The sequence below is a fragment of the Mesitornis unicolor genome, unplaced genomic scaffold (genome assembly GCF_000695765.1).
Source record: "Mesitornis unicolor isolate BGI_N332 unplaced genomic scaffold, ASM69576v1 scaffold10351, whole genome shotgun sequence".
NCBI lineage: Eukaryota > Metazoa > Chordata > Aves > Mesitornithiformes > Mesitornithidae > Mesitornis > Mesitornis unicolor.
Window position 1 is genome coordinate 44807 of NW_010161719.1, and position 26871 is coordinate 71677.

The 26871-nt window shown below is 43.1% G+C and overlaps 1 protein-coding gene across 1 annotated transcript in view; it reads right to left on the reverse strand.

Annotated features, from left to right (window-relative positions):
- Positions 1–10054: 10054 nt before the first annotated feature.
- LOC104547632 (protein eva-1 homolog C-like) overlaps positions 10055–26871 on the reverse strand; it is a gene marked incomplete at its 3' end in the record, with an annotated part of 41118 nt that continues 24301 nt past the window's right edge. Inside the window, exons 3-4 of the mRNA XM_010193417.1 lie at positions 25151–25303; positions 10055–10198 (exon numbers count right to left, since the gene is read on the reverse strand). Of these exons, the coding sequence (XP_010191719.1) occupies positions 10055–10198; positions 25151–25303 (297 nt within the window). The remainder of the gene's footprint in view (positions 10199–25150; positions 25304–26871) is intronic.

The following is a 26871-nucleotide window of genomic DNA, read 5'->3' on the forward strand; positions in this document are numbered from 1 at the left end:
GCTTTAAGTCGGGGAAAAGAGTGGTTCTCTGAATTTCTCTTATGCCACCGAAGGATGAAATGGGGCTGGGCATGTTCCTGGGTAGTGGGAAGACATGGAAATGTCAGCCTCTATGCCCTACTATCACTTTGCCTCTCCCAGCTGAGAACTTGGACTGGAAGAGAAATGCTCTCTAGTGACACATAGCTGAAGAGACTCAGGTTGGCCATCATTCAGCTGTCATAAGTCACATAAGTCATATAAGGCAAAGCATCCTCCTCCCTGCCTAGCTCATGCAGGGCATGGGGTGTTAACGTCTGCCTGCTGCGGAGCTCCCTCCCTAGTTGTTTTGGCCATAGAGAGCCACAGCTTAGGTTCAAAACAGGAAAAAAATAGGAATTATCTTGCCACATGGTGCTACTTTCTTTTCATCTCATATAAGAAAGGATTAGGCAGGAAATACTGCATGGTGAAAAGTCCACCTGAAGAACAAAGCATGGATCTACTCGTCTAACAAAGTCAGCACAGAATATACATCCATAAGCTACTAGGTAGGGAGGAGGCATGCACGGGTAAGGCATTATGTTGATAGATCTTGGGTTCAGCTCCTATGACACAAACCCTTGTGTAAATGTTGTCTCCATGCATAAAAAGAGACTAATACTTTCTCCCAAAGTCTGCCTGGCCCTGCCTACATAACCACTAAATTACTCATAGCAGGGACTGCTTCTTAATAAATGAGTGCATTGCACAACAGGACAGTTCTTGCTGAGGCCTGTAGGCATAGCAACATTGTGTAAATCATCAGTGCACAGCAATTAAATACACATTTAATGCCCAAGTACCTTTCATCAATGGGCTCCGGACACCCTTAAGTGGCTGTTACTGTTATCCCATTTCAGCAGCAGCTCACAAACCCCAATTGTACCAAGGGACCCCATCACAGAGGTCACACATATTTACATCTTCGGTGGCTTTCACAAAATTAGTATTTATTTCCCCTCTCCATCTCACTTTTCCAGTTCTGTAAACGGTAAAAGCGAGTGGCATTGTCTTGATTTCCAAAAAAGAAAGACAAATATATATATCTGATCCATGCAAATACATCTTAATTGGTCAGGGTGTCAAACCCTCCCTTTAAATTCAATCTAATGAGTGTTTCACTGAGCTGTCAGCAATCTCCAGTAGCCTCCAGGCACTAATGAGTTAGCATCAAGGTGTCAATGCTTTCGGCATTAACCTCAATTAGGAGGAGTTAGGGTGATCGCAGGATGAGGGGTCAGCCATTCATTGCTGAGGCATTCCTCTGGCTATAGCCTGCAGTCTCCTGCATGAAAGGGGCTGGCAGACTGGATGCCTACCGCCCTCCCAGCAAAGAAAACTCATACGTGGCAACATTGCTGTTAATTACTATATTTGAAACCTGTGCAGGTCCTGACAGGCACGGAGAATCAACAGTAACCCTATTTAATGAGGCTGTTCAGTGAGGTTCTCAGATAAAAAGGTAGCCTGTGACAATAAAATTGTAAATATCTACCACTTACCTATTCATGGCCAGAACTTTATAAAAAACACCATTAAGGGAAAGGAAAAAAAGTTTGGACAGCAGGTTTATGCTTACACAAAATAAAAATAACCACGTAGATAATCCATGTAACTAATTCTGCTCCACTTATCTCTCTCCAGGCTTCCTGAAAGATTTGCTTTAGATAAATTACATTCAGATGTCATCTTGCACAATCATTCTCAGGTAGATCTGCTTTTTGGGGGTGAAATCATGAATGGATCACAAGTGCTTTCAAGGTTGTCCCCCTGTATTCAAGCAGGGAGGTCTCAGGACAGCCAGGCAGACCCCCAGATCCACCCCAGCCTGCAATCAGTTGGCAGATTGCTGTTCAATGTGACATGTGCATATTTATGCCAGAGGAAATAATTCAATGACCAAATCTGTTTAGAAACCTCAAAGGTTTGTCCGCCACCATAAAATCTTGGTGGCATTACAGTTATTACAATAGAAACTCTGGGTCCATTCTAAAGCATTTCTTAAATTTCTAAATCTCTAAAACATGTGGATAATACCAGAATGAAAAAAAGTCCCGCCTGCTTGCTCCCACCCCTGCCATCACCCACTCCACCTGGACATCCAGACCACCCTTCCCTGCATCCAGGGAGCTGCCAGGAGCAGCAGAGACCTGGAACAAAATGTCCCGCAGCAGCCCCTAACACTCAATGTGAATCTTACAGCGAGACCCTGGTGCACTCCCCTGAGACTTTCAGAACATGGTCTCCATCAACTGAAACAAAACAAAACAGAAAGTAGAGATAAAAGGAATAAAAGCCTCAGGTGCACACAGCTTGGGAACAGTGGGGGTCAGGGATTGCAGAGTGCTTTGGCTAACTCTTTATGGGACTCTTCCTTTTTTCCATAGTAGAAGCTCTATATGTTTCCCAGTGGAGAGCAGAGATGGAGGATCACAGCAGCAGGCCTGCAAAGCTTGCCTAATTGTAAGGCAGCACTTGTCTTACAGCTCATTCTGCTTAGGATCATCGTAAAAGCTGTCCTTTGAACTCACTCTGTGCCTCCTCCAGCCCATTTTTCCTTCCTCCCCATCCCCAAGGCAATGATTTTTATCTCCAGGTCTCCATTTCTTACCTGCAAGAATCAAAGGGCTTTCAAGCCTTTCCCTTGAGGTGACAGCATTACCTGCTCCTCCTCCACCTGAGAGACAGAGCTCTGCTTCCTCAGAATATTTATTTACTGTAATCTCTGTCAGATACAGGCTCATTCTGCCCTGGTAATGAAGAGTTGCTGTGTCTGGACCAGCCAGGCCAGACGTGTTCAGACTCTTCTGGATGTGTGATTCAAATGAAGCTACTGCGAGTTGTTCAGTAAGCAAAGACAAAGAGGAGCAGCAGTGCCTTTTCTAATTACCAGCTAAATTCCTGGCCATGTCACTTACATTTCTCACTGTTGTGTGGGCTTTTAAAGCCCCTGCCACGTGCAGGGACACCTCCCACCAGCCCAGGTTGCTCAAAGCCCCGTCCAATCTGGCCTTGAACACTGCCAGGGAGAGGGCATCCACAACTCCCTGGGCAACCTGTGCCAGTGTCTCACCACTCTTGGAGTGAAGAATTTCTTCCTAATGTCTAAGCTAAACCTACCTCCTTCCATTGCCCCTTGTCCAATCACTACCTGCCCTTGTAAAAAGTCCCTCCCCAGCTTTCTTGTAGGCCCCCAAAGCCTTCTCTTCTCCAGGGTTAACAACTCCAACTCTCTCAGCCTGTCTTCGTAGGAGGGGTGCTCCAGCCCTCTGATCGTCTCCATGACCCTCCTCCAGATACTAGCAAGTATCCCCAAGCCTACTAGTAAAGTGTGTGCACCACTCATTTTAGCATGGAAAAGTAAAACAGGTGGCATCTTGCCTTGGCCCTCAGGTAATCCATGACGTCCAACAGATATGTGCCATGAATCTCAATTATATGAGCCTTGCTGGCTAAGGGGTATCCTTCTTTGCTTCTCTCTAAGATCCAGGAAATCGCATCCACAAAAATTGTTAAGGCAGCACCAAAGATGACAAAGTCACAGCCTCAAAAGTTGGAAAATGTCAGCCTTAAGTTTTGTGCTTACACATCACAGTGCAGTCCTTAGTTGCACTGCCACATGATTGTTTAAGAGGTTAAGATTGTTAAAGTATGAGTGTTTTTTGAAGTGAGGTCAAAGTTTCTGAAAGGAGAAACAAGCTCCCTGCTTTTCCTTCCCTTGGCTGGAAATGTGTAAAAGACTGGAAGGAGATTAAACAAGTCCATTTCCTTGCAGAAATAGGCAACAGATGCTCTATCACCAATGAAAATCTACTCTACCTCCTCTCCCATATCAGTCCCTGACAGTCTACAACAAATCTGACCTTGGGAACAAAAGACCAGAAGAATAAAAACCTGAAAGCCAGTCAAAGAAGACAGCAAAGCTGTTGACCCCATCCCAGCTCCTAGAAATATCAAGGGAATTTATAAAGATGAAATGTAGGAAGTGGACCTCAATCCCATGCAAATCCAATGAACAGGAAAATCCTTCTCCAAACCCAGGTCTGGTGACTGATACAACCCTGAGCTGGGGTGCAAGACATTGAGCTGCTATTTGAGAAGTTCTTCAGCACTAACACTCCTGTCTGGCTACAGGTAATCTCTCAAGGTTCAAAAGAAGAAATCCACCCTACAAACTTAAATAAGAATCATGCTAATCTCTTACCAGGACAAATCTATGATAATTGGAGATCTAATCAAACAGTGGGAGTGGAAATCAATAAATGTAAAGAGAAAACACTGGTATCATTATCATTATGTGGCAGTGATCATTTTGACCAAAAGGAGCTTTTGCGTAGAACATGGTGGTCGAAAGCCATCTAACCAGATGTAGATTTCTGCCTTGTAGGAGTCCTACGTGCAAATGACAATATGTCAGCTAAGCACCAGAAACTCTCTTTATTTTCAGTACAGGAGAACTGTCACTTCAAATACATGGTTCATCTCTTTCAGGCGCCTACTTCAGGATGAGATGATTTGTGCCTCAAAAGCAGCAGTTTCTCTCCATTACCTGTAAAAGGAATTTTTCTCAGATGGGAACGTCTGCACTATAAATCTCTGTGGCTTATATGTCTACACTTGGTCACATGAATCCCACTTCATGAATTTTTCATTATTGCAGTCATTACATGAGGACTGCATAGCTTTTTAAAGTTTGAAGAGAAGCATAGGCTTGATACAAAAATTACTGGACAAACTTCTATTATCTTAGGAAAATAAGACAGAGGATTTGAAAAGATGTCCAAAACCATCTCTGAACCCAGTGTCTTGACATTGATAGTAGCCACATAATGGAATTATATCATTATTCTGTTCTTTATTTGGTAGGTCAAACTATGTGGCCATGAGCTTTAAATCTACATGTTTGTGTGTTCTGCTTTACAATATGACACAAGAATCACAGTTAAATAGACATTATCAAATATTATATATTCAGTTTAATATCCCTAGAGCTAGGTTGGCAAAAATGCTTACTCATTTGGAAACATCAATTTTATTTCAACTTTTGAAGCAAGGAAGTCTGCATTATTTATTCCGTGTGTCTTTCTCTAGCAAGACCCTGTCTGCATTGTCCTGTTTCAAAAGGTTCTAAAAGGCTTTTGTTATTTCTTGGAAGTCTGGAATTTCTCCTTTTCTACTTCTTGCAGATTTTGGACATTGCTTTTGAAAGCAACAGAAAGCATTTCTGCAGTGATAAAAATACATTTTCTACATTCATGAATTCATAAATTTTAACACCAAAGGAGACCATTTCATTCATCCAGCCTGAGGCATTGACAGATTTACTGCACAGGAGCTAATGGACTGGTGCACAGTCCCCTTGGGACAACAGAAGATAATTCATGCAGCTCTTCAGCCTCCCTCCTCATCACCATCTTGAGGGCAACCACCTCAGAGCTCCCTTGTCTAACACAGACCTTGTCTGCCATCCAACTTGATAGAATATTTATTTAAACACAACATTTTGGAGAAAGCCAGACTGCTTTCACAAAGAAAGCAAAGGTCAGGACACCCCCATCACCCCAGAGCAACTCTACCACGTCTCAGTGACCCCATTTGGTCTCCCAGCAGCATCAGACACAATGAAACAGTTGCTGCTATCCCCACACTCATGTTTTATCCTTTACCTGCCCCGTTCTCCCATCAGGATGTGAAGCACTTGGCCTCTGGGGCTCAGGTTATGGCCTCATAAAGCAGGATGGCAAGATTATTAATGTGGCAGAACTGCAGGATTTTCCAAGCAATTTATGAGTTGCCATGGCAGTTCATTAGCTCTCAGCCCAATGACTCCTTTCCATCAAGCGCGCACACATCTAAACACATGATGGATGTTCACATGAAAAATACATCTGAGGACACATTTCCTCCATCTTGTCCAATCTGTGTCTAACAAAGGCAGGACAAAGTCACCAGTTATCAGCACTGATAGCCAACCCACCGAAACACACCTAAACACAGAGAAATTCACAATCCTCATATTTTTTTTATTTTTTTCTTATCAGGCCATTTCTGACCAATTCCTATATTTAAAGAATAGGAGGTACTTAGCAGAGGGTTTACATGTTCTGGTGGTTGGGACGGTAGGCACTCTGGTTTGATCCCTTGACTTTCGGTGCTAAGAATAAGGTTTCTCTTTACACGCAGACAAGCCTCTCATCCCCACTCAAGAAAGTATTTGAGAAAATATTTAACTTTCATGGTATTTATGCATGGGCCTTAAAATAAAGCACACACTTAAGCACTTCCTTGAATCCAAGTGGCACTATGCGCATGAAAAAAATTCAACACAATGTTTTAATATATTGCTGAGTTAGGGCTTCAGCAGAGGCCAAAAAATCAAGTCTAGTATACTAGAGAGGAAAGAGATTTAGTGAGAGTCTTTGAGGGTTATAAGTGGACAATTAAGAAAAAGGAAAAGGTCAGTAACTTTTATCAGTAAGTACAAAATGACTAGCAAGCTACCCACAGATATTACAAATACAGTGCTTTATACCAAAGAAAGACAGTGTGATAGGAGGATAGCAAGGGAGGGGGGAACTGAAAGAGAGAAATATGTCTATTAGTTCTTTGTTGCACTATTTTTCTCAGTTGCGGTAATACTCTCTTATTTGCTGCTATCCTCTAAAAGTTTCAGGGTATTTTAAAGAAAAGGCATAGCGAAAATTTTGTATCTCCCTCTAGTTACAGCTGCTGCACTCAGAAAGCCACCTCACCGTGTGCTATATGCTTTTCCAGAATTAACTTGCCTTTTCCTTTAAAAAAAAATCATTAATGTATTTATTAATGGAGTAATGAGACCCATATACTGGAAAATCCCACCTTCCACACCATCTCATTAGCTAAATCTGGCCTTGGACCAAAATTTACTGTTTCAGCTCATGCCAAAGTTTAGGTTTGGAATGTTTTTACATTGGAGGATTTTTCATCTGATGCCTTGGGTGGGCTAATGGGACCCTAATGCACAGGAGCAATTGCCATTGTGTCAGGTTGCCACTTGTTTCAATCACCTTGTACATACACAGTGTACAGTGGTAACTTGTAACATTTCCCTCTCAGCTAAGTGATGCCAATAAGCATTTACTGCAAGATTCAAAGGGATATAATATGATATGGAGAACCACTGACTCGAGACAATCCCACTGGCTGGACTAATTGCAACAAATTATTCAAAAACTACAACTAGTCAAAAAGTGAGATGACATCTTTATTAAAAACCAGATTCCTCAACAAAACTGTGTATGTCTGGCAGGAATCCTCATGTCCAATAAAACACAGAACCTCCAAGAAATTTGACTTAAAGAAGTCAAAGCTGTTGCCTCATCCATTTACCTCTTGGAGATGCAGGACAGGGCTCAGCTCCTGCTGTCAGGCTGGAGAAGAACAGTCTGTGTGTGCTGACCTGAGAGACTCGTGCAGATGTTCTCCTGCCAGGGGATAAGTCACCTCACTAGCTGTTCACTAGTCATGGCTCTGTACAGCCAACACCAGCATTAATGCCTGCCACAAAGTCCACCTCAGCAAAAGGGACGTGATTTCTGCTAACAACACATGAGTTTTCAATTAATATTACCCTTCATCACCTCATAAATTACTCTCTCAGCAGATTTTTTCCTATGAATTGCTATCAGCAGATTATTCTCTTTTTTTCCTCTTTCCAGCCCTTCCCCTGCTTAGGCACCAGAGTTTGGCTGCCCTGTCCCCATAACTACTGAAATTTCTCATATGGGAAATGTGTATGTGAAGGTCCCCCTACCCACACTCCACATCCACACATATGCTCACTCTCATCAGCTCTTTTGAGGCAGCACAGTGGGGCAGTAACACTGGTCAAGAACACATGGCAGGTTTTGTCACAGGTGGGGCCAGTGGCATGGTCCAAACTGCAGAACCATGGCAGAAACCATGGTTCCATCCAGAACCATGAGAAGGGCTGAAGTGATGTTCAGGGAAACCCATTTTGTACGTCCATCGCATTTCCCAGTCTATGCCAAGGTTATCCTGCATCTTTCACTGCTCTTCAGTGAACACCAACAAAGCCACACCCTGTGCTCCAGGGATCAAGTGTTTCCAACTACAAGAGACGGGGAACAGGTGTACATATTTAGGTACAGGTCACAGGAAAGTGGAGTCACGTTTGTCAGTCAAAGCCCTTTAATCCCCACAGGTTTTGTGAAGGTAGGAGAACATCATTCCAGGAGCAACAATGCATGCAGCTTGATGGAAATTTGAAACAGAGACATCCAACAGGAGGTTTTCTACGCTGCAATTGTTCTCTAGACCTTAAGAACATGAAATTGCTTGGGTTTATAATTTCTTTTAAAAGAATGCCAGGATTTACTCCTGTCCAGAATGAGCACATGGGATGGGTATTTGATTTCTTGTTTATTTAGTTTTCACATTTCTAAGGATTTTGCAGTTTGAGGGATGAAATATGTGCCTGATGATCACAAAATCCAGCTCAGAGACATGTCTGAGATCATGGTTTTGAAAAGGAGCCATGGCAACCTCCAAAGGATGAGGCAGATTTCACCCACTAAAAAGCAAAACATGCCATTTTGTGCTCTCCAGTGTGAATCATTTCCTGATGCAGTTAGGCTATGACTGGGAAAGTTAAGGTTGGATTAAGAGATCATTAATGCCCTTTGTAGTGGACTTTGAGACCAGGACCACAATGACAGAATAAGGCTGCAGAGGCCTTTGAAGGAGATATCCTCTTGGAAATACATTATGGGGCTCTGGTTTGTCTCTAGATTTTTGAGTTATGGAGCTCCTGTTTCACTGCATTGCTTTGGTTTCTGCCAAATCCCCATGAGAATAAGCTTCTCTCCAGTCTCTTTATAAGAGACTTCACATCACCCTCCTGGTTAGAATATTCACAAGGCTTTCTATGGATAGCCTTGCTATTTCTTGCTACATCATTTCAAACAAAAACAAAGAAACAAAAAAAATTCAACCTTCCTGCCATGCCTGCCAAATCATCAGCCATGCTACAGCAACTATAGAAAATGCCATGGTGACTCCGTCTCAAACACCATCTATCAGCTTCAGCACGCTGCAGGTACACACAGAGATTGACCCACACACTTGTTGTTGTCTGAGGACACAGCCAGAATCTCCTCTACTACAGCCACCTACTCAGCAGATTCAAAAAAGCACCAGAATTTCCTCTTCCATGTGGACATAGAGAGGAAGGGAGAGACTGAGCCGATTCTAGCAACAACTATACAAACAAAACCCTCAAGTAAATATTTTCAAATATATCAGCTACAGATGACCACAATGTCATCACTGGAAGCAGACAGACCTGATGTTGTTTTCATACCACAGAGCTCAGAGAGGAACAATTTTTCCTCTGTTGCAAAATAAGATGACTGGTCAAGTAGGAGCACAGTGTCTGCTCAACACTATGGCTTCAGCCCCAGACCAAGAGCTCCAACTGCTGGTTTTTGTTGGTTGTTTTGGTTTTTTTCAAATATCAATGTTTTGTTAGAAAAATGTTGCAATATTCACCTGAGTTTTTTGGAAATTATTTTCTACTAATGCCATGGATAAGTATGGATTGGTGATTGCCGTATTCTACTGCACCAAATGAAATAGAGAACAAAGTAGTAAGGATTCTGCTGATAACCACAGCTCCACTGCAGTCAAATAAACAGCAGGATGCCAACAGTCAGGATGTGAACATCCACTGAGTAGATTGATTCCACCACCAGATTTCCCTGCCTTGCAGAGGCAGTGTTGAATGAGTTAACAAAATATCATTTCCATGTTTTCTGCTTTTCCTATCAAGTCAATGAGTAGAAAAAAAGAGAGAGAATTAAACCACTCAGGTGATCCACAGAGCTCTCCCCTGTTGACCAAATAAGAATAACCATGAGGAAACTGGAAGCTCGATGACTTTTTATGCACGATTACAAGTCTTGTTCCTCACACGCCACCGTTCATCAAACACATATCCCAATGAGAGTTAAAGTAAGAGAATCTTGTGGCTCACCACAGGTGTAGATGACATTAAGATGCTTTCGGATGCCCGGGTAACAGGGATCTCCAAATTCGTAGGTGCTGGCATATATGCTGCAACTTCTCTTCCCGTGACAGTGCTTGATCATGAGTTGAAGAGCAGTAGCTGACTGACACTCTGAAAAGGAAAAAGGATACCTACTTGTGAATATTGCTTTAGTCATATCGGAAATTGTATATAAAAAAAAAATTGCTAGATGCAGACAGTGAGAGCACATACATTTGAGCTTTCCATGAGTATTTAAAAATCTTTTTGCTTACATGGAAAGGTGTATCTGACTCTCAAACACCTCTAATAAATTGTAAATTGATGAAAGAAAGTTATCAAAAAGAACAGTGAAGAATCAGAGACTCCCATACATCCATAGAGAGAAGGCTGCAAATAAAAGATGGGTCATTTTCAAAGGGAAAAGGCTATCCATAATAAAATTAATTCCTTCTCACCTGGCATTTATTCTATAAAGGTCTGAAAGAACCTTGAGAGAAGTATCAGTATCCCCATTTTAACAGATGGAGAAACAGAGTCATAGAAAAATAAAAAGATTAACAACAGCAAATCAGTGCAGAGCATGGAAGAGTCAGACCTTAGGAGTCTCACACCAATGTATTTATCCAGAAATACTACAAGCTCCCCCATAAACTAAGAGGCTGTCATAGGAACAGTGAATGCATTAATACTACAGTTATAATATCCATATGGAATTCCTGTAGATTTATTTAGCCGTCTGATAATGCAATCAATTGCAGTAACATGCAGAGTTAATAGCAAATTCCCACCTCACAGGTGTAAGGGAGATGGATATTGTCATGTTGTTCAGGGAAGGCTAAAACTCTGATTTGATTTGGGTGTGTTGAGATTTTCCAGGTTTTGCTTGTTTCATTTTGAGAGGAAGAGATAGAGAGAGTTTGGTCAGGCTTTTTTAGCCTTTGTTATGTCCAAGAGAATTTTCTCAAGTCATCATCTAGGAAGCTAGAGCCTCCTTCTGCAGACAGAGGTGATCAGTGTCCCAGAAGGTGTTATATTTCTAAGTCTAACAAGTGTTACTAGGAGGTCAAATAATTATAACGTTAACATCTACCATCTAAGTAGAAATATTCCTCTAATGATGTTTATTCCATGCAAGTAGAAATGTCATATTCTGGATTTTAAAATATGCAAAGCTCCAAAAGTAAATATTTACAGCTTCCCAAGGAAAGGAAGGGGAGAGGGAGGTGCTGATCTCTTCTCCCTGGGATTCAGTGGTAGGACATGTGGAAATGATTTAAAACTGCACCAGGGGAAGTTTACACTGGACATTAGGAACCAATTATTTACCAAGAGGGCGGTCAAACCCTGGGACAGGCTGCCAAGAGTGGTGGCCAATGCCCCAAATCTGTCAGCGTTTAAGAGGCATTTGGACAATGCCTTTAATAATGCACTTTAACTTTTGGTCAGCCATGAAGTGGTCAGGAAGTTGGGCTATGTCATCATTGTAGGTCCCTTCTAACTGAAATATCCTATCCTATCCTATCCTATCCTATCCTATCCTATCCTCCCAAGTACTATTTTCTATCAGATAGTTTGAACGTATTTTCTCACCTAAGGTGAAAATTATTTGTACAGACAAGCTCTCAGACTTTTAGGTGCTAGACAGTTGGCTTTGACTGTCCAGTCAGGGCCAAGCACAAGGGGAAGTTGGCAGGAAAGTATTTCGTCAACATTAAGCTGTTGCTAAAAGGAAAGCTACAGAGAAAGGAATTCAAACCCCTTTTGGTCACTAATCAGGAGGTAGGAAAAGGAAAAATGAACTCCAAAAGGTATTGAATGCCAGAACAAAATAAACAACAAAAGCCATAAGAGACACAAGAAAGCCACAAAAAACTAAGCCTAGAGGGCAATGTGTCCTTTTTTTCAAATCAAATGCAGTGTTTTATTTCACATGCTGCAAATGACAAAAGAACAGGGTCCCATGTGAGCATTTCCATACTGAACCACCCAAACTTCCTCAGGGGATTTTTGATCCAACGAATGTCAGAGGTTCCAGTGGAAACATCTGGCATGCAGCAATCCCGCTTTATTGTCTTTTTGTCAAATGTCCAGTTGGAGAAACTCATCAAATCTAAGCACTGCGCAGGATTTCATGGAGGGCTCCTATTCTTTCTATTTGTTATTGTTCTCATGCAAAACAGACGGCACCCCACAGCTGTCTGCACAGGGGCCTTGTCCTCTGGCACGGCAGCACCCTACCTCCGTGGGAGGGTGAGGAATTGCCCATTACTGCTCCTGTCAGAGGCACGACCAGTCTTTTGTGTACATCATTGCCAGAGATGGTCAGCCTTTGGGACACTCCTCTTGTAAGACAGAGTGCTGTCAAACCACACACTCTGCCCTCCATCATAACAAACTGGATTGACTCTTCAGGTGCCAGATCTGTAGATTCAGTGCATTGAAAACATTTATAGGTGTTTTATCTGTCATATACCCTCAGACCAGCCTTTCTAGCCATCACCAGTCATGTCTGGTCATTGATGACCTCCCTCCTCCAAAGCAGATCTGAGTCTCCATCCATATTGACTTCAGCAGCATCATCTGCTCTAGATAACCAAACACAGCTCAAATCTGGACACTCCATTATACCCCTTGTTAAAATGCTTGTTTTAAGTGGAGGTTTCTTGTAGTACTCTATTTCCTTGGCTCTTGCAGCAAACAGCTAATATTTAGGCAATTCTTTACAGTTGCCACTGACCTCCAAACTCTAATGAGCACCAAAATCTGTTGAATGCAGGAGTGGAAGAAAGTAATCTGAGGTACCCATGTTACAAGATCCAGCTAAACTCTACTGATATCAGGCTCCCACATGGTAAAACCAAATAGTCTTTGCACTTTCCCCATGATAAGGCCTGAGCCATTCTCTTGGAATCAGTCATATTCTTCCAGCCCTGAAAAAAAAGAAATGGGACCTATGGACAAAATTTGACAAAGTATTCAAAGACTTCCCCTTGGCCACAACAGGGAATTTTCCCTGGTTTTCCCTCTACACAATTTCTAAGCACAAATGCCTTGTGCATTCTCAGAAATGCCAGGGCAAGCAGCCAGCAGTACTTTGAGGGAGGATTACACCTATACTGAAATTAGCTATGTCTCCTCTCTTGTTTTTTTTTTGACCTGTCAATGTGTTCATCCTCCACATAACACATTGAACTGAAAAATGCAAGAGTGGCATCAAAACCTCCAAATGGGACCATATCCCTTATACACTTCAAAGGATTTGTGACAAGGAGGTCATTTAGCTGGATGCCAAAATCTCTTATTCAAGCACCTTTGTTCCTTCACTAACTGGCACTGAAGATGTCAATAATGCATCTGACAGATCGCTGAGTGACAGATGAGGCTACAGCACTCTCATAAATCACAGTCACCACCATGTCATTCACAGCTCTAGAAGTGACAGTGTGGTATTTTTGTTTGCCCCCATGTCTCAGGAGTATACGAACACTCAACCTCACTCCTGTTGACTGTTATGAAATGCATGTAGGTAATTTAACTTCCAAATGTAAACAAGACCTTAGGGAACTGTATTAAGGTGAGATCTCCTGGTACATCTTCAAGAGGTGAATCCAGGTCAGAAGTTTTGACCCCCAAGTGCCCATTCCTATAGCTCAGAGAGGGAAGAAAACAGCGGCTCTCTTATCCATAAATCATGCCGTTACCCTCTCAGAAACATGCAGGAAAGCCAAGTCCAGAAATGTGGTAGAACAGAGTTGGGCTATGGTCCTCTGCAGATGGCCAAATTCACATTTTCCAGGTCTTCAGAAGTGCGAGGCTAGATGTGCTGCTCTTACCACACCAGATGGCTCGCTTATTCAGGGCAACATCTCTTTTTTCTTGCTGCTTTTTTCTTGCTAAATGCAAACTGTGGATGTTATACGAAATACCATCCTGACATCGGTGACAAACAAGCGATCCCATGTGTCAGAGATGTGAGAAGGACAATCGCAAATGCCAACACCATATCATCGAGTCTGAGGTAAGTACTGCGAAGCAGAGCCAGGCCCCTGCCAAGAACCTTTTAAAGCCCACAGAGCTCAAATCCCACAGCAAAGCAATAAAAACCACTTCAAGACCTCACAGATGATAGAGGGCCCATTTACACAGGCTGGGCCAGAGTTACCCCCTGCTTTCATTAGATTGCTTCAGTACGAATCCTGGCTACAATGAAGGTTTCACATGTGAAAGTGTTTAAAGGTATCAGCTGTGCTCCTGGAATACGGTATTTTAAGCTAAAACTTGAGTTTGGAGGAGAGTGGGATCAGCTTGCCCTATCCTCTTTACTCCCAACCTCATTTTGTAGAAGTTGCATGTCCCTCCAGCCTTGCTCCTGCTGCAAGGTGAATTCCCTTTCACAAGATCACTCCACAAACACAGGCTGCTGGCCAGCTTCATTTCACAACTCTTAGTCTAACTCCCCAGTAGGTAATTCATCTTACCAGCTGCATTTAGTAGGATATTACTTCCTGATCTAAGGTCTTTATCAGCCCAGCCTCTGACAGGGTAAAACCCAAATCAGATGGCAGCAAAGCCACGCTGGAGGATTTTACCGGCTGCAGCTTGCAGACAGCATTGGCTTTAAAACTGGAATCAGTCTCCGTGATGTAATGTCCATATCATCAAGCTCACCACAATGAATGGGTTTTAGTCAGCTTAAGGCTGCTTCCCAGCATGACTATTTCTTTATTACCTCTTCCTGGTGAAAAAAATAAATTGGAGCCAATGCCTGTTAATCACATCCGTTACTTTGGTTACTCACTATTACTTGTTTTTCTCCAGTAAGGGTGACACATCCAAATCTGAAATCCAAGCCATACGTTGCTGCTTTTGATTGCAAAACCTATCTGGGTCTGAAAGGATGTTTCCAAACAGTTTAAATTTTGCATTACAGTAACTCATAGATGCTCTGGTGAAGACCAGAGCCTCTTCCAAGGCAGCAGTCATCACAGATGGATCCACAAACAGATTTAGGCACCTAGTTTTGAGATGGGTGACTAATCCCACAGTGACGTTGGGCATATGCCAGATGCCGAAAAACATCTGTGCATCTGTAACTTCCTGATCATGCACAGATGCCACATCCATACTGAGCCCACAAAGACAGGCTCCTGCACCGATGAGACAGGCTGAACAAAGCAAGCAGGACCATGTACACCTGGACATGTGAATGTGTTAGAATGCTGTGAGGCTGCCAGGTAGTGGTTTTCCACAGGCTCTCTGTGGGTCTGGAAAGGCAGCAGGGCATGGAGCATTGTCCCAGTATTGACTGCTTTGCCAGACTATAGAGAAAACCAATCCTTGCTCTTCTTCACAGACCTCAGGATCACAGAACTGTTGGCTACAGGACAGTTTCACTCTCTCACCATTCACTGTAATAATTACTCTTTCATCCGAGTACCAGATTTCTTTTCTGTCACTAACCTTGATGGCCCTATTGCATATTAGTCCTGTATGCCCTTATTATGCCCTTATTATGTCACTTATGTGCACTTGAAAAAAGAAAAACAGAGCCTGAGAAAAAAACTCCACCCAGAGGATGCACTCTCTCTGTCTGTGAATTTAGGACAAACTTTCTAATTTTTCAACTACAAAAGTATAAGATCTTGAAGTATCAGAAGGACCAAATGATTGGCTGTAATTAAAGGCTTCAGAGAGAGAATCACTGCCTAAAATACTATTTCCAGCAGTACATGTCAGGTAAGTGATGAGGAACTGGAACAGGACTGGTGGGGCCTGATCAAGAGACAAATTCTGTGGCACACTCAGTAGAGGCATCAGGAGCAGACCTACACCTGGAACTAAAGGAGTCAGAAGAGCCCCAGCTTTTCTTGCTATCTGCAGAGAAGCAGGTGAAAAGAATGAGCTAAGATAAATATTCCCTTGAGGGAAGTCATTTACAAAAAAATGACAGCTCTAGCAGGAAACTCCTCCCAGGCAGAGGACAGGATTTTTCTCCAAAACACGAAGCATGATTTCTTGCTAAAGAATCAAACAGGAAAAGTTTCTTGCTGAGAGGTATGAAGGAGGAAGGACAGAATGAAAGATGGAAGATGCAGAAGTCAATTAACTAAGAGGAGAGAAATGTAGTTCCTGCAAAGAAAGCTGACAGATGTCTGAATCAGTGCTGTGGTTATCTACTCATCTGCCAAAGGAGAAAGCAGTCTTCGATGGAATGGCAAAAAGGACGTGAGCAGAAAGTAAGTCACTCTAATCTTACAGGTGAGGCAGCTGCCTAAATTCCTTCACATTTTACCTAGGGGTGACTCAGAGCTGCCTCATTCTGCAAGAGAGTATTATAAACAGGAGGGAAGGAAGCTCTCCTGCTCTTGGACAGCTTCTCATTTATTTAAAGATGCTTCACTAGCTGTGGTTGACACAAAGTGCAGCTCCTTCATAAAGTGACAGCTGCTCGAGGTGTCAGAGCTTCTGCTTCAGCTGCTAAATTAGCCAAAATTAGCCATCCTAGCAGCCTGTGAAGGATAGCTTCATAGAGTATTCATGAGCCAGTCTGTACCACGGGCAGTATATAAAATCCCAGGCAAGTTCAGCAGTAATCCATGCCCATTAGGTTTGATGGTCTCTTTAAAAGGCAGTGCAGAAGACAGTGAATAAAGATAGGCTTTGTCCACTTTCTCTCTACAGTAAGCATCCTAGGAAGGTGATTTGTTTATCAGTGCCTTGCTGTCACATGGTTTCAGATGGGGGCAACAGAAATACACTGGATTTCTCTTCTTTGTCATGGCCCAGAAGCCTCTACAGAGGACATGAGAAATGACTTAGGCTTAGAACCGCAGAGAGTGTGGAAGACAAGAAAGAGAAAACCAAGCTACAGATTATGAGCCTGTACGACCAATTAATGCGTAGACCAGCCATTAAAAACAAAGGACTACCCTTCAATGAGAAAAGGTGTAGAATCACATGTGTAAAGAGGAGAGCTCAGAAAGCAGCGACCCAAGGCTGCTGGTTTGGAAGCCAGAACAGAACAGGCTTCAGAAAACCTGCACAGCCAATGTGCTCCAAGCACAAGAAAACCCTCTGCAGACAGGGAAAGAAAAGAAATTGATTTGTTAGAGGAGATTGTTAAAAGCTCTTCTGAGCTGTAACCACAGGCTCAGGATAATTTTCTCTTGATAAGCTCAATACTTGTCAGGTATGAGTATTACCTGATGCTGCGCAGAGTCAGAAAGATGCTCCAGCACCTCATGGTCAATGTTGAGGCCAAGAAGAGTCCACCTCCCCACAACAGCATCAGTCCCAGAATGCTATTTCTATTTCTGTGAGCTTTTATGTTTATGGGACTTTCTATTTGGCTTTTGCTTTGGCAGTGCCAGGTACTCTGGCATCATGGTGAGCTGGGTTTCTGATATAAATTGCCATTGCCATTAGCAATAGCAGCAGGGTACTTCACTAAAAAAGAAATCTACATCCAAAACATTAGAAGGATGTGCAGAGAAGGCCAGCTTTACGTTAAAAAGTATGTTTTAATGAAACAGAGAGAAAAATTACTCACCACACACTTCATAAAACTTTGGAAACTTCAGCAGTAGGCCAGAAAAGAGAAAACAATCTTAAAAGAAATTAATCACATCTAGAGACTGCAACTGAAGGATCGATTGCAGGTTTAATTGCAAATGCTATTGTTACATTTAGAAACACTTGGTTTATTAACGTGAACTCAAATCATCTTATCACCTTTGTATCTGGAACCAAAACTCATATAAAACATATGAGGCGCCAGTTTTGCAGAGACTGACGTGGTATGTAAAGCTGAGCAAATTAATAACATTTTGCAGATTTGGGGGCCGAAGTGAGAATCTGAGGACGGCTTCAAACTTGGCTCCAAGAAGTCTCAGAGAACAAAGCAGTTTGGGTCTGGCAATGACAGTAAAATTTTATTATTTAATTTGCAGCAGAAAAGAGTTGACTGTGGGCCATGAGGCATTTGAGATAAAAAGCAAAGAAGTTAACAGCTTTTGCTCCACTCAGTAGAAGACGGGGTGGTGCATTCAGTGCATTTACTGCTCTGTGAAGTCCCTGAGTCCATTGACCCTTCCTATTCATTACAGCCCAACAAACGTATTTTTCTGAACATGGGTGTACTTCAACCAGTGCCTAGACCCAGGCTGAAGCAAGATCTGAACTGTGGAAGCTGTGGGACTGGCCCGCTGTTTTTAAGAGATTACCCAGCTGACACAATCTGCAAGTCACTTCTTGCCCTTGTTTCCCAAAATAAAGCACAGTGTGTTTATAACCTCACAGGTTTCACATTACCTTTGTTTCTCAGGCTCAGCAATATTCCTGAGTGACATCTGAATTATTTTAAGAGGAACTTTATCAGTTCTGAACAAGTTACACTGGTTTGCATTCAGAGTAACTCCATGAAAATAAATTGAGATTATATAGATTTTGATCTCTTAAATTCTGCCCTTTTGTTATTAGGATTATATTCTGGATTTGCTTTTAACTAATAGTTGAGCAATAGGCATCTTCTATAAGAGCAGCTACTAAAGAAGTTGATACTACTGAAGGTGTTACAAATACCCACTTTACCTCTTCAAATATCATATCACTATCATTGCAAAGCCTGCTGGTGCTATTTAAATTCCTGCTTTCAGAATTTTTATTTACAACCACTGCATGGGGTCATACTTCACTGTAAACAACTTTTTTAAAACCAAGTTGGACTTGGCTTTGAGAAAGCTCTTGCTCAGAAGCAAATTAAAAAAGCAAAAAAAAAATCCATTCAAAATAGCAATTGTGTGCATATAAAAACAACTCCATATAAATTATTTTTTATGACTCTGTGGAATCCAACAATAGTTTGAGTTTTCTAGAAACAGTTGTAAAGTGATTTTAATTACCTCCTGGTGTTTTGAGACAAAAAGTGAAACACGCAAAGTATCTAAAATCGAAAAACAACTTTCTGAAAGCAGGCTTTGTCCCACTTTAACTTAGCATTCTAAATGGGAATTTCATTTCAATTTAAATTTAATAAGGTATTATATGTGAATGAAACAGCAACTGATATTTATTTAGCCTTCAAACTTGGACACTTATGCATTTTATTACATACAAACAGATTGGCCTCTAAAAACATGTTCCTAATTATGAGCTATACACATAATAAAGTAGTTTCTGCACTGAATGTAAATCAATGGTACGTAATTACACCTACGGGCAGGCGTGCTCTGGAAGCCTGGTGTGCACATTAGAGAAGGAAGACGCGGTCTGACCCCCTCCCACGCCTGCTGCTCATCCCACAGACCCACCCTTGCAGTTGTGTTAAAGACCATCCCCTTCCGAGTGGTGAAACCAGGACGTAGCTGGAGAGCGCTTCAGCCACGAGCACTCGGATCCACTGAAGGATGACCACGTTACACAGTATTATCTGATCAGCACATATTTCAGTGGATACCCTGTCTCCTCCTGCCACCCTGGTCCCCCATTGCCTCCGCCGTCAGTGCTAGACTTTACTACCCCTCATCACTTCAGTACCACAGTTTGGAGGCCTTTTACTTTTAAGTATTATTTCACTTAAGACCAAGATTAGAGCACGGCCACAAACTTGTACTGATGGAAAATGGAAAATGGTCACGGATGGTGATGCAGAAGAAAGCCAGAAATGCACGGTGGGAGGGGCAGCAGTCACTTAAAACCTACTCTTGTGTTGGCAGGAACAGTAATAGGTACCATGGAATAAAACGGATTTTTTTACTGCAAGTATTTCATACGTATTCACATGCTAGGTCTGGTCACAGATAAACAAACTAGAAGGGTCCATTATTTACATGGTGTAATAAATATTTATATGAAGGGCTATGAAAGCTTTGGTTCAAGTCATATGTACCTTTGCATTCAGAGGAGGAAATCAAAACAAACTGGGTTGGATCACCTTCTGCCACTGCATTAAAATGAAAAAAAATGCCAGGAAATGAGCACCTAAAGCACAGGCTCCTTGGCTGAACTCATTCCTCTGCTCTTTCATTATCAGACTCAATGAGTTGCCACTGACCATCTGAGTTTCCTCAGGGCTTAGTAAACACATCCATTTTCCCCCTGCAGAGGCACAGGAGAGAATTTGTCTGTTAAGTGACAAGGACATCTCACTTCTCAGCAGACTCCTCAGCTTCACCCACACATCATGACCCACAGCTAAGCTTTGGAGCCAGAGTTCCCACAATCTTGCACCACCTCCAAAACCAAGCCCAAAAATGCTTCTACCCAGGATGAGGAGCTAAATTGCTGTGGGCCCTTTGTATACATGATGAAGAGAGACGTGGTCCTTGAGAAGGAGACCTGGATCCTGATGTTAGAGGTCAGCTGAACATGTCCATCTCACTCTCCGTGTTTCAGGGGAGAAGCTACCATGAAAATGTATATGTGACCATGTCAGGTGCTCTGAATATGATCAAGGATATCGCTTCACTAAATGATAAAAAGGGTAATTGTTTTACATCCAAGTTCTTCCTCCTCAGTCTCCCATTTAGATCATTACCTTGCCCTCAGATACAAGTAGGAAAAGGCCATTTTTTAAAATTGGCTTCTCGTGGTATAAAGAAGTCACTCGGAGATGCAGGCAGAGGCAGCTGCAAACAGCACGACAAAGGGGCAAAGGGCTCCCTGGGCTGAGGGATATTAATGGTTTGTTGCTTGCAAATAACCCTTTCCCCAGAGACCTCTCGATGCTCTGTGTATTCTCTCTGCACATGCTGGCAGCAAAGTGGAGGCTTTATTAAGAGAGTTACAAATAAGGTCAAATTCTTTTAGGAGCTTTTCAGAGTTCCCAAGGCATTCAAGGAGGGCTCCAGCTGTTTGCAGGGGTTTCCCATTAGGGTCAGAGACACAAGTTTCAGCATGTTTTCAGTTAAAAGAGGATCCTGGCAGATTATTTTCTTTAACATGACAGGGATAGGATGGAGCTCTTGACAATAGCTTTTCCTTCACAGATGCTAAGCACATTCATATGGATGTTAGATGGAGAGAAATCATGCATCTGGCATGACATTGTGTGTGAAGTCCAACTTGAGGATCTTGTATCACCCAAAAGCAGCACAACGATGGCTGGGTTATGCAGGTGTTAAAAGGCTGCAATGTCAAGATACCTCAGATCCCTCCAACTGAGCACCTAACATACTTCATGTCTCTGCAGGATCCAAGAAACTCACCATTAGTGGACTTTATCTCTTCAACACTCCTACAAGGTCTTGCTTTTCAAGGCAGAAACAACACAAATTAAATTATTTGTTAACTTACCTTATGCCAGAGTCAGAAACATATACAATGCTCTATTAGGCCACCCCTCCTTCTCATTTTAAGACCTCAGTTCTCTAAAAGCCTCATCTGTAGAAGCTGCAGATTTCTCAGTTTAACCCAAATGGGCATTTTGTTTACAGGAAAAATGGAATAATTTTTTCTGAACTGCTTTTCAATAGGAGAGGAGGAAAAGATACCCTTCCCCACCTTTGGGGCAAGTATGAGTTCTTCACTCATCGAGTAACTCATGCTGCCTGGATAAAAACAATCTCTGCAAACTTGTCCAAGACAACTTCCCAGGAAAAGGCCCCTTGCCAAGGCTCAGACTTGACACAAATCATCAGTCTCCTGAAATTCAAACAGAGTAAATCTTCCATGTGCAGAACATAGCTGGGTTCTGCCTTACGGGAACTGGATGCTGCCGCAAAGTCTGAGTCATATGGTCATATTTGTAAAATCAGCTCATTGCAAATGTCTGGGATCAAAGGCTGTCACAGAGCAGCCCTCCCAATATCGCAGGGCTGTGGAAATGTGCAGGGAAATGTTCTCTAGCTGGAGAAAGCTTTGATTTATAAGCCGTGATGTTTTCACCTGCTCCTGAAGGAAGAGAGCTGCCTGCTGGGCCAGGCAGGCCCATGGCAGGAGTACGGTTTCTGGAGCAGGTTGGGGACTCTGCGTGCTGCTCTCACGATTGCCCGTGGCAGCTGGGAGCACAACCTCCTCACTTAATTGCTCTAAATGTGTGCAGGACTGTTATTTCTTGCAGTGGGCTGTGGGGAAGCATGGTGTGAATGTGCTTTTTGCTGATTTGGGTTGCAGGTGGATCCTACACCGGTTTCTCCTGTGGGGCCAAGAGAGGAGTGATAATGGCAGGCCCCCTCCCCTTCCCTGCATCGCCAGAGCTCTGTCCCGTTGGGTCAGCTCACACAGAACAGATGAAGGGAAGCTCACAGTAAGCAGAGGCTGCCTGCAGCATCGGCAGCATCATGCCAGGGATTAGCGAGCTGTTGCTGAACACACTGGCAGACCTGGACAAACACTCTCCAATCACAGAATCACAGAATCACAGGATATTAGGAGTTGAAAGGGACCTCAAAAGATCATCCAGTCCAACCCCCCTGCCAGAGCAGGATCACCCAGACCAGGTCACACAGGAACGCGTCCAGGCGGGTTTTGAATGACTCCAGAGAAGGAGACTCCACAACCTCTCTGGGCAGCCTGGGCCAGTGCTCTGTCACCCTTGCAGTAAAAAAGTTTTTCCTCATATTCAGATTGAACTTGCTATGCTCCAGCTTGCCAATATAGCTGGAATTTCAGGGATGGAACATGATGAGTTGAAAGACCACCTGCTCGTTCATGTTTTTTTTTAGTTAATCATAGAATCATAGACTCAAAGAATGATTTGGGTTGGAAGGGACCTTAAAGCTCATCCAGTCCAACCCTTGCCATGGGCAGGGACACCTCCCACCAGCTCAGGTTGCCCAAAGCCCCATCCAACCTGGCCTTGAGCACTTCCAAGGAAGGGACATCCACAGCTTCCCTGAGCAACCTGTGCCAGTGTCTCACCACCCTCACTGTAAAGAATTTCTTCCTAATATCTAGTTAAGCTCACACACACCCACTCCATTGGGGATTTCAGCACACAGAGAAACATCAGCATCAACAGCTATATCATCTGTCTTTCACCCTACACATGCAGTGCCCAAATGCCTAGGAAAACCTAGGGAAGGCATTGCCCCATGGTGAGTGCCTCCTCTCTCACACCCAGCCCTGCAGAGCATGCAGCCAGCCACTGTCCCACAGACACTTCCCATCCTCTTTGCTGCCACGCAAGCAGGACATATCTACCCCCAGCAGCACCAGACTGACTTAACAGATACTTCAGACCCCAGCAACTCCAAACATGCAGATATTTGCTCCTGTACAACAGCTCAGTCACTTTTAGCATCAGTTCACAGCTTAAAACCTTGTGCTGGATTTCACTGTAAAGCTACATCAGCATTCCCACTACTAGCTTGGCACAACTCTCCTGTCCTGCTCTTGTCACTCGTTTCCTTTAAGATCTGACGCTGGCAGAAGGCCCTGACTTGTCCCACTAGGCTGCATGCTACAGTCTAGGACCCGATACCTTATTTCCTTGGGCAAACATCCCAATTTGTAGACATCACAAGGCCAGTTTGAAAACAACAGGACATACAAGCACTACAGATGATACGGCACGCACAGCCCTGCAGTCACACCTCAATGCTTGTTCTCTGAGATGCGGCTTTGCCCTCCCAGCTCCACTGCCTCCTGTCCCATTTTTCAGTGCCACATAATGTGTGCTCTCGGCCACTACAAGTTTTGGGACTTTGCATCTGGGCAAAGAATAAAGCTTTATCCTTTGTGGCTTCACATAGTTCTGCTTCAAACTGACATTCAAAAGCAGGTCCGAGTGCTGGCACCTTGTCAGTAGTACGTGCCTGTTTCTGCCCTCTCAGCAAGGACAAAGGAGCAGTGTGCTCAGGCATATGCTAAAAACCCATTGAGTTTTGCTGACTCGGCAAGTTTTCACCCAGCAGCCGACCCACCACAGCACCAGCATGCACACTCTTAGCCCATCCCAAACACCACATGAAAGAGGTCTAGGCTAACCTGATAAACAGATCTGTTTTGGCTTCTGCTCCTTGACAACTGGGGGACAACAGCAGCCCATCCAGGGGCACAGGTCACCCCAGGAGACAGGAGATAACTTGTTAAAGGACAGTGACTCTCCTGCCATGCATCTGAACCATGGGACTGGATAGGAGACCCTGAACTACTCAGCTGTGCCGCAAGTTCTCAGATTTTCACAACTGAGGCACTCACCACGCTGCACAACCAACCTGACTAGCCTGATTCCACCTGTGGTTTCCTACTGACATCCATCATCTGTGTATGGTATTTCCAAGCAGTCACTTGACATACTTCCATCTGAATAGCATTTAACTCCTTAAGGGCACTGGATCAGCAGCTGAGAAGCCAAAGATCCCCAGACACAGCTGAACAGATACTAGCACAGACAATGGCAGCAGCTCAAGCTTCCCTGTGCAGCACCCTCCGAAGCCTTTTCTCCTCTGGAGGCAAATCCTTTGGGAAACTAATTAATTCCCTTTCACCTCTGCAAAGAAGGATGATGAGGAATGCTGACCACAGGATTTTGCACTGCAGACAACTGCTCTCTCTGCCACAGCCTAAAGTATTAAAAGTCATTTCACATTAGCTCAAGAATAGACAGTTCTAGTGAATGTTTTGAAATGTATTGATCTTTAACACATGGATGTAAGAGACTATGATAGCCTGAGAGTAAAGAGGCTACTTGAAGGTATTGTTAGTCAACTTTAGCATGATGCAGCTTACCAACTTGCTTTCTGAATTTTCACCCCTTGCTTTAACTTCAGCAAAAATTTAAATGCAATGTCAAGACTTGACTAACACAGGTGGTTCATGACATCCACCAATAATATGCTCCTTCATACTACAGATAGAGGCTCGCTGTATGAACCACCAGGAGGACAGTAATTGAACAAGAAATTCAAGGAATACCTTCAAGAATATAATTTGATGAATCTGCTGAAAGACAGATTGGTAACGTGGCTAGGTTAACCACTGGTTAACAAGGTACCATACATCAGGAGCACCACGGTGGCAGGTTGCATGTCCCAGTCCTGCTTTTCCTAATCAGGGTCTGTGCCAGCTCTACTGTGGTGGCAGTAAATGAAATCAACCTGCTCAGATCAGTGTGCTCCGTCAAGTCCTTCCCCTGCTTACCAATCATGGGCATCCCTAGGGTTTGGTACGGGCACTCCAGACTGCCTCCTTGTGTCCTTCCAAAGACAGCAGAGTAAATGGCTATCACCATGCTCTTCTTACAGCTTAGCCTCAGCTTGTCGTCTTCACAGGCTACTTTACTCTTGTACTCATCTAGAAGGAAACAAACATTTAATTACTCAACCGATCATGAGGTAGTCACCCAGTATGAATGGACCCTTCTCACGTCCCCATGGTGTGAGCCCGTCAGAGGCAGCAGTGCCCAGAGGTGCACATCAGCTGCCAGCACAGTCTCAGCTTCATAACTGCATTTGCTAGAGTAGCAGTGATCATTTGCATTGTGCAGCACATTTAATGAACATATATTAATCTAGCATGTGTTAGTCCCAGTAAAGAGCCAATAATTTCATTTTGCAGACAAATAAGTGAGGCATGGTGATTGAGTGATTTCCACATGGTGATATTAGAAGCCTACAACAGGGGAAGGTAAAAGCCCATCTTTAGGAACCTTTCTCATCCATGGATCAGCCCTTTCTGTGACAAGCATTTATTCTACATCACAGCGGTTCAAATGCAGACATAATTATGCTGAATGGCTTTTTTTGCAGCAGCTCTCCCTTAGCAGATTTAATAGGAGCTATACTAAATGTTTTAATGATGGAAGCTGCGCTTGCCTGTTGCAAATGCAGATATGCAAATCTGCTCCCCAAATCCTCCTTGAAATGGTCAGTCCAAGAATGCAAAATACACTCTTGCTTTTGTAAGGCTGGTGCACACAGAACAGTCGCTCAGTTTATATCTGTCAAGGAGACTGGGCAATTATTTCATAAGAAATCACATGTCATTCCCTTCTCTTTACTATTATTGTTTGTATTATGGGAACCCCTAGAGGTCCCAACCTAGAACAGGCCATCCCCATGTCTCTCTGCCAACGCATCCCAGATGACAAACACTATTTTGAAGAGCTGAGACTTTATGGCTAGACAACTGCAAGCATGAAAGAAAGAGAGTAAGAAAACTGAAGTGGCATCTCTACGGTCACCCCAACCAACCCAGGGCACAGCCAGGGATATAGCCTCAACCTCCTCAGCCTCTGTAGAGTCACCTTCCGTTTGATTATGTTGTTTACCATTAGAAATGTAGCCACAACAGCATCCAGATTTCTTAATGGGAAGAGTTCCTGACCCATGGTAACCTCTCAAGCATGATTGGTCACTTCATCTGAAATGCTTCTAGTTGTACTAGGCCAAAATTGTGCCATCGAGTACACAAACCACCAAACTGGGTGCATAATCATCAGCCAGTGCCTGGGGCTTCCCCTGCCCTGTATCATTTACTGGCATGGGCATGACTTCTGTCTCTCCCTGTCACTGCTTCTCTATACCTTATATCACACACACATATAGACAAGAACGTACACAAAGTCCATATGTATCAAACTACTCAGTGACTGAGAATACTAGCCAATAATTACTTTATGGTTTAATTAAGTCTTTACACAATGGCAGCTAGCACTTAATGTGACATTTTTTACTGTATTTTAACTGTAGGTCCAAGAATCATTTTTCCTTTTTAGAGATGGAGAGGAAATTTCCAATGAAGTTGAATCATAGAAGAATTCAGGTTGGAAGACTCCTCAGGAGGTCACCTGATTTAACCCTTGCTCAAAGCAGGGTTAATTTCTACATTACACTACTTTTTTTCAGAAGAAACTGCATGGA